The 14,834-nt window shown below is 39.2% G+C and overlaps 1 protein-coding gene across 3 annotated transcripts; it reads right to left on the bottom strand.

The window, feature by feature from the left end:
• Window positions 1-3,532: 3,532 nt before the first annotated feature.
• tbc1d25 (TBC1 domain family, member 25) lies at window positions 3,533-14,391 on the bottom strand. 3 transcript variants are annotated; one of them, XM_062998345.1, is made up of 8 exons: window positions 14,266-14,391; window positions 12,564-12,673; window positions 11,379-11,533; window positions 7,973-8,097; window positions 7,470-7,658; window positions 7,083-7,358; window positions 4,355-6,022; window positions 3,533-3,586 (listed from the first exon to the last, which is right to left on the bottom strand). In XM_062998345.1, exons 1-7 carry the CDS (start codon window positions 14,311-14,313, stop codon window positions 4,385-4,387), a joined length of 2,541 nt encoding a protein of 846 aa, XP_062854415.1. In that variant the 5' UTR covers window positions 14,314-14,391; the 3' UTR covers window positions 3,533-3,586; window positions 4,355-4,384. The 3 variants fall into 3 exon arrangements, with proteins under 3 accessions (XP_062854415.1, XP_062854414.1, XP_062854416.1); XM_062998344.1 differs by lacking the exon at window positions 3,533-3,586 and having other exon boundaries at window positions 3,890-6,022; XM_062998346.1 differs by lacking the exons at window positions 3,533-3,586; window positions 14,266-14,391 and adding an exon at window positions 13,491-13,573 and having other exon boundaries at window positions 3,890-6,022.
• Window positions 14,392-14,834: the final 443 nt, after the last annotated feature.

Below are 14,834 nucleotides of genomic sequence, written 5' to 3'. Positions count from 1 at the left end.
AAGTAAGGAGAAGCGCTTTTAACGTTTTCTTTGTCCCGGCCCACACTGCTCACAGCCTTTTCTAATTGAATCGTGAAGTTATGGAATTCCGCATTTTGTCCTTGCTGTTTTGCAACGATATAGACCAGGGTGCAGCTGAATTACCTTAGTTAGGGTCTTAGGCAGGAATACCCTCAACAGAGCACCAATCCATCGCACAATGCAGTAAAATTTATTTACAATTTACGAAAAAGTTAACTATTACTTACTTGTTCAGTTCTGCATTTTGAAGTGTTTAAGATATTTCTGAAATGCAAGCAATTTTTCTTGTGCCTACCTTTTACCTAAAAAGTGCCACAGATATTACTAGACTTGATCATAAATTATTATTCAACAATTTTAAGGAACAAGAACAATCTTAGTTACGTGTGACATATTCAGGTTGAGGTTGAGTATCTGAATGAGACAGTAAAAGTTAGTAAAAGTGAATTCATTTGAAAACTGAATTTAAAAAAATTACGGCATTTTGCAGACGCTTTCATCCAAGAGACAGCATACTATCTAAGCAATTGAGGGTTAAGGGCCTTGCTCAAGGGCCCATCAGTGGCAACCTGGCAGTGGTGGAGCTCAAACCAGCGACCTTGTGATTACTAGTTCAGGACCTTAACCACTAGACTACAACTGCCCATGAAATACGACAAGGGTAAACAAGGGCTCGTCCGGGATAATAGTAATGAAAAGATAATAATAGTAATGACAATAATGCTTAATCTGCAAACTGCAAATAGTTTTAATTTAATCTTCACTAAATATAACCACTGCACTACAAAACTGTAGTTTAATACATTAAAAATAATTATTTATTCATAAATACTATGACCTGCAGAGTTAGTAAACTTTTTCTTCCACAGTAATCATGTTTTGCATCAGTTTTGTTGAAGTAATAAATGGTTAAAATTGTCATGTGATCTTAATGTCAGCAAACATCGAGGAAAGACTGTGTGTGGAGAAATCTTACACCCATGTCTGATATTTAGCAATGGTACTATTGTGTAATTTAACAAAATTATCGACTCAAAAAAATCTCACTCAATCCTCCCAGGAACAACTGAGATAATCTTAAGTAAATTTATTGTAGAAATACTGGGCATTGCTAGCATTTAGTGCAGCAAATGTGAATAATTTAATGTTCAAGTAGAGATTTTTTACATACATAAATATAATATTAACAAAGAAGCACTGCTTAAAGAATATACAGAAGCAAAAGGCATACAATATGGCTAGACCAAAGAGTATAACTGATTTCTGCACTTAACGAAGCCCAAGAACAAAGAACATTTGGTGTTCAGATATATTCAGTTCCAAATTACAATCAAAGCCAAATGATACGATGAAAAGGCATTTTGTGCAAATAAATTTAAAGCATTATTATAACACACAAAGCATAATGAATGCTATAGAGGTGGACTTACAGTGCCTTGCAAAAGTATTCAGCCCCCTTGAACTTTTCAACCTTTTGCCACATTTCAGGCTTCAAACATAACGATATGAAATTGTAATTTTTTGTGAAGAATCAACAACAAGTGGGACACAATCGTGAAGTAGAACGAAATTTATTGGATATTTTAAACTTTTTTTAGAAATAAAAAACTAAAAAGTGGGGCGTGCAATATTATTCAGCCCCTTTACTTTCAGTGCAGCAAACTCACTCCAGAAGTTCAGTGAGGATCTCTGAATGATCCAATGTTGACCTAAATGACTGATGGTGATAAATAGAATCCACCTGTGTGTAATCAAGTCTCCGTATAAATGCACCTGCTCTGTGATAGTCTCAGAGTTCTGTTTAAAGCGCAGAGAGCATCATGAAGACCAAGGAACACGCCAGGCAGGTCCAAGATACTGTTGTGGAGAAGTTTAAAGCCGGATTTGGATACAAAAAGATTTCCCAAGCTTTAAACATCTCAAGGAGCACTGTGCAAGCGATCATATTGAAATGGAAGGAGTATCAGACCACTGCAAATCTACCAAGACCCGGCCGTCCCTCTAAACTTTCAGCTCAAACAAGGAGAAGACTGATCAGAGATGCAGCCAAGAGGCCCATGATCACTCTGAATGAACTGCAGAGATCTACAGCTGAGGTGGGAGACTCTGTCCATAGGACACAATCAGTCGTACACTGCACAAATCTGGCCTTTATGGAAGAGTGGCAAGAAGAAAGCCATTTCTCAAAGATATCTATAAAAAGTCACCTGGGAGACACACCAAACATGTGGAAGAAGGTGCTCTGGTCAGATGAAACCAAAATCGAACTTTTTGGCCACAATGCAAAACGTTATGTTTGGCGTAAAAGCAACACAGCTCATCACCCTGAACACACCATCCCCACTGTCAAACATGGTGGTGGCAGCATCATGGTTTGGGCCTGCTTTTCTTCAGCAGGGACAGGGAAGATGGTTAAAATTGATGGGAAGATGGATGGAGCCAAATACAGGACCATTCTGGAAGAAAACCTGTTGCAGTCTGCAAAAGACCTGAGACTGGGACGGAGATTTATCTTCCAACAAGACAATGATTCAAAACATAAAGCAAAATCTACAATGGAATGGTTCACAAATAAACGTATCCAGGTGTTAGAATGGCCAAGTCAAAGTCCAGACCTGAATCCCATCGAGAATCTGTGGAAAGAGCTGAAAACTGCTGTTCACAAACGCTCTCCATCCAACCTCACTGAGCTCGAGCTGTTTTGCAAGGAAGAATGGGCAAAAATTTCTGTCTCTCGATGTGCAAAACTGATAGAGACATACCCCAAGCGACTTGCAGCTGTAATCGCAGCAAAAGGTGGCGCTACAAAGTATTAACGCAAGGGGGCTGAATAATATTGCACGCCCCACTTTTCAGTTTTTTATTTCTAAAAAAAGTTTAAAATATCCAATAAATTTCGTTCCACTTCACGATTGTGTCCCACTTGTTGTTGATTCTTCACAAAAAATTACAATTTCATATCGTTATGTTTGAAGCCTGAAATGTGGCAAAAGGTTGAAAAGTTCAAGGGGGCTGAATACTTTTGCAAGGCACTGTAAATGTGCTTTTCATAAAAAAAAAAAGAAAAAAAAAAGAAAAAAAACATGGTTGAAAATCATTAAGGGTCCATAAATTTAAGCAGCTTTAAAAAAAAAAAAAAAATGTTTAAATCAAAATGGGCAAAACTTGACTGCCAGTTGTGTTATATATTTATGATGAAAGTAAACAATAAACATAATAGAAGTGTTTCCTATCAGCTTCTGCTCACCAGCTGTATGAAACACCCATAGTAAAATACTTAACACGTGAAACGAGTTTAGTGATTTGATGTTTTTGGTCTGAAGAACAACAAGTTGTATTTAACAGTTCCACCAATAGGACAGTAGAACCTCTTTTTATGATGATAACACTCAGGGTTGAAATTGTCTTATTTTACTACTGGGATATCCATGAAAAGCAACAAATTTTATTAAGTCCATAGCCAATACGGTTATCTTAACCAGAATATCAATTCTGAAGTTCTTTTTCTACAGCTTGTTTTAATCCTTGGGTGAAGGCTGTGATGTTTTCATCGATGGAGCAAGGGCTGTAGTTGAGAAAAAAAAAAATCTAATGAGACATACTGGATGGGATTTTAAATAAGTAAATCATATTCCAAACAGAACTGTCCTTGAATATAATGTTTCAGTAATAAATGAGACGTCAGGTGCTGGTCCATTGGTCTCTCAGATGTGAAAGGGAGCTACCATGTAAAGTTGACATGGGAAACATGTGAAAAAGCCTAGACATTACCAAGAAAATAACCAGTAATTATACTGGTTTTAGGGCTTTAAGGTTTAGGTTTCAACAGATATGCCTGCTAATTTAAAAAGGCAATATGAGACTCAAACTCTCTGCTCTGTGACTCAGGCTTGCATGACTACACACAGGTACCTATAGGCCTGTACTGTTAAGCTTAAGGAAAACATATTTGGGATTTAACTAAACAAATTATGCACTCGTGAAGATTAACTGTCTAGAAGCTTTTGAAAAATCAGCCAGCACTGTTTTTGCTTTCAAAAGGTCATGCTAGGTTCTTTTCTGGCATTTTATTTACATAGTCAACAGACAAAAAGGCCCTGCCTTCTAAAGGTATATAAGGTAAAGTGCAAGATAAATCAAACAACATACAGTACAATCAGTGGTGCACCAAAGTTCAAGAAAAAATGTAAATCAAGGCTTGAATACACAAAAAAATACTGTGTAAAAAACAAAACAAGGATTAGAAAAAGAAGCGTTTTGTTCAGCTTTGGTTTGCCACATTAACAAAACTGGTAAACCTTATGAAAAGCACTATAATAGATTATATAACTACCCTAGATGGGACTCGTTCAGATTAAATGAATCAAGAAGATGCTGAAGAAAGAGCAGTTGGTGTTGTGGGTGAAGGAATTGTAGAGGCTAGATTATAGGTCGAGTTTTGAGAAGTGGTCATGGAGGGTTGCAGGTTGCAAAAGTTGGCTTTGGGGGACGTGTGTGGCGAGGTTGCAGCGGTGGTCGGCGAGTCCAAGCTAACCTCGTCACCTTCCTCCGAGTCCCACACCTCACTTTGCAGGTAATCCGCAAACAGGGCCTTGGCACGCTGAAGAATGCGTCCGAGGTTGTGCTTGCGAACCAGACGGTCGAAATGCATAGCCAGCTCGTTATAATCCAAGCTGTTTTTGATGATGTGGTCACGATGTTCCAGCAGGATAGAGAGGCACAGGAACAGCATGAACGGATTGCCCTTCCCAAACTCTTGAGGAGGAGGAAGAGAACAGTGTTTCGTGTCTGGTCTGCCTGTACTTGGTGAGTTTGTGCCAGTGCCTGATGGCTTGCATGGCGATGGGAGGTTGCTGGTAAATGGTTTAGGCAGAGATGGAGATTTAGCAAAGGACAGAACCGGGGAAGATAGCAGGGAACGATTATTGCCCAAGGATGGTGAGGAAAGCGTAGACTTCCCTGTGGGGGTTGATGGGGAGTACACTCCAGTTCCATTAGATGTTGCAGTCGAGGATGCAAATCTCCCTAAAGACATATCAGGAGATAACGTGCTTCTCCAGCTGGACACTGACTGGGATGCTGCCGAACCATTTTTCCAGTTCAGTAAACCTGGAGGATGTGGAGCTGTCTGCCCACAGGTAAAGCTTTTCTCCTCAATCTGAGGAGATAAAAATTTGTCATCGCTACTTATCAAAGCCTGCTTCTCTCCAGGATCATCCTCGCTGTCTTCTGTGGACTGACGCACTGTGAGAGGTAGCACTGAACGTGTGGTCTCAGACTTTTTTGAAGATAACGTTGACTCTGGAGAATCGATTTCATTTATTTCAAAACTGTCTTCATTTCGAGCACTGTAATACTTAAACTCTCCAAAACTAGACTGCTTCTCAAAAGGAGGTGTCGGTGAAGGTGCTTTATATTTTACTACAGAATTCACATTATAGTCTCCTACAGACTCAATCTCAGACGCTTTCTCCTCTTTCCTCTCTACCTCCGCGTTGAGACACTGTCCTCCATCTGCCTCTTCTCGAGAAGGCCTCAGCATGTGTCGCCTCTGCTGCCCCTCCATCTGTTCTTTCTCTAGTTTCTCAGAGCTTGAACAGCTGCCGGTATGACTAGGGGACTGGTTGCCTTCAAGCAAAGTTGCAAAAAGCTCGACTTCGGTTTCAGGTGGGTCTGGAGGCAGAGAGCTCCAGGTCACTTCCAGCATCCTCAATGCATCATCAAAGGCAAACTCTCGCTTCAGCTCGAGAAGCAGCCAGCGGTAACAGAAGAAGAGATCATCTGCACCTTTGGAGACCAGGTAGGTATAAAATTCAGGATCAAAATACTGCAGGAGCATCTTGAGGTGCTGGAACTTAATGGACATGAGCTGACCATCAGGGCGGAAGTTGCCTTCGAGGCGCTTCATGATACCACAAAAGCAAATGAACGCGTGTGCTTCGTTGTCCATGACGGCAAGGATGGGGGAGGCAATATCGCTCATGCCTTGACAATAAGACACCTATGCAAACAGAACAAAGAATCATTTTTAGGGCAACAAACTAAGTTAGATTACTTGTTTAACATGCTAAGCACTAAATTACCCACCACCCCAAAGAGAAACAAACCAATCACAAACCAATCAGTGAATATAAAGATACAACACACAGTCCTGTACATTTCATTTTCCCATTCTTCCCCCTTTATTCTTTTAAATAATTATAGGGTAGGATTAGAGACTGGCTGGTATGGATCTAAGCTTTATAGTCAATGGGAAAATTAATTATAAAATATACAGTCAGGTCAAGTGTATGGAGAAGAAACTACAGTCATTTTCCACTAAGCCCTGCTCTTTTGAAGGGACCAGAAGTAATTGGACAACTGGCTGCTCAGCCATTCCATAGCCTGGTGCATTTTGCTTCCTCTTTATTTTAAACAAGAAGAAAGAAGAGGTTCCCCTGGCTTTGTTGACAATGTGATGATTAAAGTGATGACTTCCGAAGTATATAGGACACTTTTTATGAACCAAATTTAAAACAATCTCTTCAAAACTTGTTTTTTTTACTCTGCAGATAAATAATGATCCAAAGCACACAGCAAAGGCTATCAAAGAACTTCAAAGGGCAAATAAGTGGAATCTTTTGCCATGGCCAAGACAATCTCAACACCTGAATCCAACCAGGCTCATTTACTTTGAGCTCATAAAATATGTGCCTTCTGTTTGAAAATGACTGTTATTCCTACATGGTTGACACAACCTGAAGAACCAAAATCTATCACTCTATAGTACATTTGAAAGATCAATTTCCAGCTTTAAAACAAAACTAGAATTGTACTAAGCATTTATTTGCCCATTTTACACACCAACCTGTCTTTCCAATGGTAAGAATATTGAAATCCGGGGTTCAGTTTTATCTGAACACAATATACTATAATATGTTTTGTAAAGACTTTCCTATTTCTCACCCTTTTTCACTAAGCACATCTGCATTTTATTCCAGCGAGAAAGTGTTATACATGTGTGGCATTGCCCCCTTTTAGAAATGTAAGAAAAGCCAATATTGGAAAACCCTGGTGCTGACCTGTGGGTGTGTTATGGCAAAGGTGGTGAGGAGATCAGTCAATGCAGTCAAATGGGGGCTGTCCTCTGACCCAGCGTAATAAGGATGAGCTCTGTCTGTTCGAAGCACATCTTTAAGAACGTTGCCTCTAATAAACTCCAGATCTTCAGAGCTTACTCTGGATGTCCATTCACTTTTCAGCTGGTCATATTCTCTTGTCTTTTTCTTCATGTAGTCCAACCTTTCCTGCCCAGTCAGGCCATCTGGGTACACGTTTAAAAGGTAACGCCAAACTACCTGTTATGGCATAAAGGAGTCAGTTCAGAGATTTTGGCAAATTAATATAAAAGAAAGGGAATGTTATCATTAGACTGATGTTAAACTGCACTAGACCTAGCATAACTTCACCTTGCGGAGGGATGGTTCAACTCCACCATGATAGATGCGTAGCCGCAGCTCCTCTGGTTTTGTCAGCTGACCCAAGCCATTTAAGTAGCTGTGAAACTCTGAATCACTCAGTGGAGGCTTGAATGGCTTAACCTCCTCCCCATAGGACCAACTCAAGGCCTGCTGCACTCTAGACAGAGTTCTCCCCATCTAAAATGATATATAGCCACAAACTTTATCAGTAAGCTGAATTATAAATAAAAGGCATTTATTTATTTAGTGCATTCAAAATAATCAGGCATGTAATTAATAATTAGGAGGCATCATGCTGTTTCCCAAAACAGCTACAACAATTCTAACATGCCAAGCTGTTTTTGGTGATTTCAGTTTATGAAGCATGCTTCTTTGGGAAACTGCCTTTGGTTATAATACAATTGCATTAGGAGCTAGGGAACCTGACTGAACGCAGCAGAGACTGGCTGGTAAAACAGCTGGCTCACAGGGTGAAGAACATCATCAGTAACCTGGGACAGCAGAGACTGGGTGAAGGGAAGAGCAGTGGACGACAATGATTTCTTCTCCCCCTGGAGCTGTTCAGAACCAATAACGTCCTTTGGACTGATGATATCCCAGTCCTCCAGCACTGGACCTGGAATAGGAAAAAAAATGATTACTCAAGCCAAAACTCTCCTGAACAGACTCCCTCTCTCTAAAAGGGAAGTGTTATGAATTAACTATTACAAATCCACAGATTTACCAAGACTGCAGGGCTTCTAAAGAAGTGGATTTTGCATATTGCATAATACCATAACTTTTATAAATAACGGTAGTAACCAAAAAAATCATTGGTTAAGACAAAAGTATTTAAGCAAAATAAAAATATTTCTCATATTTGCTAAAAAACTGTTTTGTTTTTTTTGTTTGTTTTTTTAATCCAGCATTCAACAACATCCACCTAAAAAATAAAGTAGATCCAGTACAATGAAACCACACAATATTTACATTCATATCTTACAGCACAGTATCGCTAGATGTACAGTGTATCACAAAAGTGAGTACACCCCTCACATTTCTGCATATATTTAAGTATATCTTTTCATGGGACAACACTGACAAAATGACACTTTGACACAATGAAAAGTAGTCTGTGTGCAGCTTATATAACAGTGTAAATTTATTCTTCCCTCAAAATAACTCAATATACAGCCATTAATGTCTAAACCACCGGCAACAAAAGTGAGTACACCCGTTAGTGAAAGTTCCTGAAGTGTCAATATTTTGTGTGGCCACCATTATTTCCCAGAACTGCCTTAACTCTCCTGGGCATGGAGTTTACCAGAGCTTCACAGGTTGCCACTGGAATGCTTTTCCACTCCTCCATGACGACATCACGGAGCTGGCGGATATTCGAGACTTTGCGCTCCTCCACCTTCCGCTTGAGGATGCCCCAAAGATGTTCTATTGGGTTTAGGTCTGGAGACATGCTTGGCCAGTCCATCACCTTTACCCTCAGCCTCTTCAATAAAGCAGTGGTCGTCTTAGAGGTGTGTTTGGAGTCATTATCATGCTGGAACACTGCCCTGCGACCCAGTTACTGGAGGGAGGGGATCATGCTCTGCTTCAGTATTTCACAGTACATATTGGAGTTCATGTGTCCCTCAATGAAATGTAACTCCCCAACACCTGCTGCACTCATGCAGCCCCAGACCATGGCATTCCCACCACCATGCTTGACTGTAGGCATGACACACTTATCTTTGTACTCCTCACCTGATTGCCGCCACACATGCTTGAGACCATCTGAACCAAACAAATTAATCTTGGTCTCATCAGACCATAGGACATGGTTCCAGTAATCCATGTCCTTTGTTGACATGTCTTCAGCAAACTGTTTGCGGGCTTTCTTGTGTAGAGACTTCAGAAGAGGCTTCCTTCTGGGGTGACAACCATGCAGACCAATTTGATGTAGTGTGCGGTGTATGGTCTGAGCACTGACAGGCTGACCCCCCACCTTTTCAATCTCTGCAGCAATGCTGACAGCACTCCTGCGCCTATCTTTCAAAGACAGCAGTTGGATGTGACGCTGAGCACGTGCACTCAGCTTCTTTGGACGACCAACGCGAGGTCTGTTCTGAGTGGACCCTGCTCTTTTAAAACGCTGGATGATCTTGGCCACTGTGCTGCAGCTCAGTTTCAGGGTGTTGGCAATCTTCTTGTAGCCTTGGCCATCTTCATGTAGCGCAACAATTCGTCTTTTAAGATCCTCAGGGAGTTCTTTGCCATGACGTGCCATGTTGGAACTTTCAGTGACCAGTATGAGAGAGTGTGAGAGCTGTACTACTAAATTGAACACACCTGCTCCCTATGCACACCTGAGACCTAGTAACACTAACGAGTCACATGACATTTTGGAGGGAAAATGACAAGCAGTGCTCAATTTGGACATTTAGGGGTGTAGTCTCTTAGGGGTGTACTCACTTTTGTTGCCGGTGGTTTAGACATTAATGGCTGTATATTGAGTTATTTTGAGGGAAGAATAAATTTACACTGTTATATAAGCTGCACACAGACTACTTTTCATTGTGTCAAAGTATCATTTTGTCAGTGTTGTCCCATGAAAAGATATACTTAAATATCTGCAGAAATGTGAGGGGTGTACTCACTTTTGTGATACACTGTATGTGAAAATTGATCATGAGCTTGCTGGACATCCCATTCCAAAATAAAGGGTGTTAATATAGAGTTTCCCCATACAAACACAAGTAGCCGTGTTTGAGGGAGGGAAGGTTGGACAGTGTCTCTTCCTTCTGCCACTGTGATATGCAATCTTTGAGACTGGTCCAGGCCGTACGTTGTATGGCTCTGTGTGGAAACCCAACACTGGCAGGCGATTAAAAATGTCAGGCGACTGTGTGCACAATGGTCTACATCGCTAAACTAGACTAGGAGAAAAAGGGGGAAAGTATGGCGTTTTCCTCACCCCTTTGCTGCCATAACAGGCTCCCCTCTTTTGGGAAGGATTTACACAAGATTTTTGAGTGTATCTTTTTGTAGGTACTGATGTTTGACAAGGTCTGGCTTGTATTTAACGTTTCATTTAATCTGAAAGGTTTTCAGTGGGGCCTTGGCTCTGTTCAAGCCATTTAAGTTCCTTCACATCAAACTAGTTCAAACCATGTCTTTACCAACCTGGCTTGGTGAACAGAGGCACAGTAATACATATTTTATAAATGAAAACCTTTGCTAGATGCAGTCTTACATGTACCCATCTAGTTTAATGTCAACAGTGTATATTTTAAAGCATATACCAACATTTAAATACCTAAAAATAAAAACATATGCATATAAATGTAACCATATCTTATTCATAAACAACAAAAAAATCAAGCAGTCCTACCAAACAACCTGTATTTAATTCTTGTAATGAAAAACAAGAGCATCCAAATATCCGTGGGCTTGGTGTGAACAAAGCTGACCACTTTTCAACCAGAAAAAAGACCATGCTCTTCCAAAATGAAAGCGCTTATTAAAAAGGCAACACAGTTATTTTCTATGTGTATAAAAGACTTCATTAAACAGAGATCTGTCTTCCTATGCTCTGTGGTAGTGGCTTTGTTATGCCTCCTAAGCAAAGCACAGACTGCAGTGGTGTTAGTCACATCAAATTTACTTTGTCTTGCTCATATTCTCTTTTCCAAAGACCCCTGATCACTGAATGTGTGACTCTGTGAACTTTAGCCCCTTCAAGCAAACCTGACAGCAATTTTGAGCCAGACCATGATTTGTTTTCTTTTTTTTTTTTAAATGCAAGTAAGGTTTCATTTTAACCAATCAGAATCCATTATTACTGACTGGTAAACCTTCTGTGCCCAACTCTAGTTTTGATACTCTTTTCCGATTCATATTATAATGAAAGTAAAATTTACTCACTGTCTTCAGATGGTTTGATGTCCATCTTAAGCTGAAGATAAGGCTTGGCAGCACTCACAAAGGCTGCGTCTAAATCCCAGTCAGACAGGAGGGAGAGGTAGACCTCGGTGCCAGTGCGATCACGGGACAGATAACTAATACCAAAATTACACCTTCTGTAGAACAGAAACATAAATATAATGCTTAAAATGGTAAATAAGCAAACCTTATCAAGCCTAATCAGAGAGTAATTCCAGTGGTAAAGCAAAATATCTATTAACAGTTTGTGCACTTTGTTGTATTTAAACAGAACTAGGATGGTTTGCATCCAAAAACAGCAATTCCATAAAGTTGTCATTTTCCTTAAAGTTGTCAAATATTATTTTTTTGGCTTTAAATTTAATTCCAGACACTTCATTTTAACCAAAAGGACCCAAAAGTTACCTAACTAATAAGCAAATATACACATCACATTTAAGACACACACACCACATTTGTGTGCAATACACTAGTGCGAAGTTACACTAATTGATTAATATTATGACGCTGTTGAACAGTTTTGTCACTTGGGATACTAACAATGAAAGGTTAATAATAAAATACTTTATTGTTACAAATTCAGTGTTTTAGTATTTGTCTTTTTTATTTTAAAAGATATGAATTTTGCCTCCAACTACACATGAAAAAACATCAAATACAAAACTTGTACAGAAAATGCTCTAATGCACAATTACCGTTTATCTTAATTCCTCCTGAATTCCAAGCAACCTTCAAGCAGTGTCTTAATGTTTACTCAGCTGTTAAACTCACTAAGCATCTGAGATAAGTTGAACCACTGACCATGTTTACTTTGTGTTTGCAGACCATAAATACCCAGTAAACAAATAAAGAACAAATAAGTTATAGTTTGATTAATGATGTCAGTTAAAAAGATCATTTAAATTAATTGCCAACAATTGACACTTAATTTATAGAGAGCTGAGCTTTTGAGAGCTTCACCTTCACACTGTCGGCACACATGCGCCAACTTAGTTTTCAAACATGTTAACTGAACGAGCTGCTCATAATTTAAATTATGAACAATGTTTACCAATAAACACTACAATAACAAAGAGAAGCTGGTTAGAGTCTAAATGCATGTTAAACTCTGCACATGTGGATCTGTAGGTTTTTATAATTAGAACCTTTACAGTTAAACACACTCACCCATTAAGCTCAAAGGCTCGTATCAGGATGTGCTGCAACACTTCGAGTGAAGTTATCTGTGGATCGACTGCAAAAGAGCGATACTCCACTGGCAGGATTCCTTCACATTTCTGCACAGAAAAGGTCAACAAAAGATTAAGTAAAAAATGTAAATGCCTCTTTACACCTGACTGGTTACTAATTAATTTGACTTTACAACACACATATGCAATTTGAATGCAACTTTTTGAACCAACTACAAAACATCATCAGCAATCTCTATCGTAGTAGCTGTCAGAAGACGATAAATATAACTAATGCACACAAATTTCCCTAAACAATGAGTCCTTGAGAGCCTTTACGAAAATAATCTGCTGCTTTGTCTTTAGGTGCGTGTTTGTTATGCTAACATGTTTTGATAGAAGCTCGAAGAGACTTTGATCCAGGGATTAATAAATTATTATGTGTAATTTCATAGCACTGTGTTGGTGCTCATGATATAATAAGCAGTGATAGCTCAGTGGTTAAGGTACTGGACTAGTAAACAGAAGGTTGCCGGTTCAAGACCCACCACCACCAAGTTGCCACTGTTGGGTTCCTGAGCAAGGCCCTTAACTCTCAATTGCTCATCGTTTAAGTCGCTTTGGATAAAAGCGTCTGCTGTAAATGTAAGGTACATCTGTTATGTACATTTATTGATTTTTAAACATTTTTACTGTGGTAAAAGCAGACATGCTTCTGTAATAAATTTAACCACATGGGCTCAGGAACACTTTGGAAACCCTTAGTCAATCAACACAGTTGTCCACTGCATCTAAAAATGCAAGCTAAGACTACTTTACAAAAGGTAAGCCATAAATCAATGACATCTAAATTGAACTCAACCTGAAATGATCTACTGCAACACAAAAAGACACATTTTAGCAAATAAACCAGCTTAATAATTACCATCAAGTTTAAAAACTTGTCTTGTCTGTCATGAGCATGTGTCTGTAAGCATTATATGCCTGTCTGCAGTCCAGTAAAAAAATCTGCAAATGATTGTCAGTTTTTGTCCCTTTGTCCTTTTTGGTAACGGGGTTGTAAATGCCTCTTCAACCCTAAATGCTGGGTGGTGAAACAAATGATCATGACAAAACAATATAAATTTAAAGGTAATGAAAAACATGCTATTATATTAAACGTATATTACAAAACACATAGCTTTTTACCATTTTAAACTCCATGACCAGTTGGCGCTGGTTTTAATTATAATTTTGAAAAGCGATTTCAACCAGTGACAGGGGGGCAGCTGTCAGTCAGCTGTTACAAAGGCCGTACAAAACATTAGTGCAGCAATTTGTCTAAATATTACAACATGTAACATTACATTGTCTTACACCTTAACAAAAACGAAACAGCTGTCAGGACACAATTTAACCAAACATGTGATAACCGTTAGGACACACCAAGCCGGTTAGCACAAAGAAAAACAACCATACGTGTTCGAATTATATTTATATACATGTATATATTTCCGCTTAAATTTTACTTTTCCACATGAACACGCTGTTCTAATGTGTAAATATCTGCACACATTTAGTACATATGCGGATAACTTGCGTTTTGTTATGAATGGACTAGGATGAGCGCTAATTACCGTTAGCATTAGCATTAGCTCTGTTATTGTTTAGCATGTGTGTGTTTCAGCCTCCCACCCGCCGCTTTCCCCAACATCTCTCACCTTGACTTTGACTCGAACTACCCCTCTCTCCTCCTCCTCGTTCGACATGCTGGAGTAGTTCACTCGCAACAGTTTTCAACAACCCTCTGCCTACATCGACAAAACTAAGTAAAATTGAGCTCAACGGCGATATGGATGCTACCCGTTTTCAATAAGACCAGGAGTCGACTCTCCGAGTTCATGTATTAGGAGTCAAGAGCACCGAAGCAGCATCGGAGTCGATTCTGTAGTGAAACATTATGTCAGTGAAAGATTCACACATCTGTCTGAGAGAAGAGCTTCCCCTAGAGGTGTGCAGGCTTATTTAAGTTCCAGAATCAGTTATCTGTTCATCTGTTCATTATGTCAGCATAAACACATTTTTATACATATTTAATTGGTTACAAAATACGTTTAAAAACGTTTTCAAAATATTGTTCAAAGAATAATTAGTTATGTATATTTTGAAAAGATTTAATACAAACAAAAGACTTCATTTTGAAAATGTAATAAAACAATCTGTGATTTGTTAATTCTCTTAAACCTCAGCTGATAAAAGTACAAGGAAAAAGTACAGTTTTTGGTTAGCC

This window comes from Trichomycterus rosablanca, chromosome 7, assembly GCF_030014385.1.
Source record: "Trichomycterus rosablanca isolate fTriRos1 chromosome 7, fTriRos1.hap1, whole genome shotgun sequence".
Classification (NCBI taxonomy): domain Eukaryota; kingdom Metazoa; phylum Chordata; class Actinopteri; order Siluriformes; family Trichomycteridae; genus Trichomycterus; species Trichomycterus rosablanca.
Note: the sequence above shows the minus strand (reverse complement) of the source record. Positions and strands in the feature narration are given on the sequence as shown.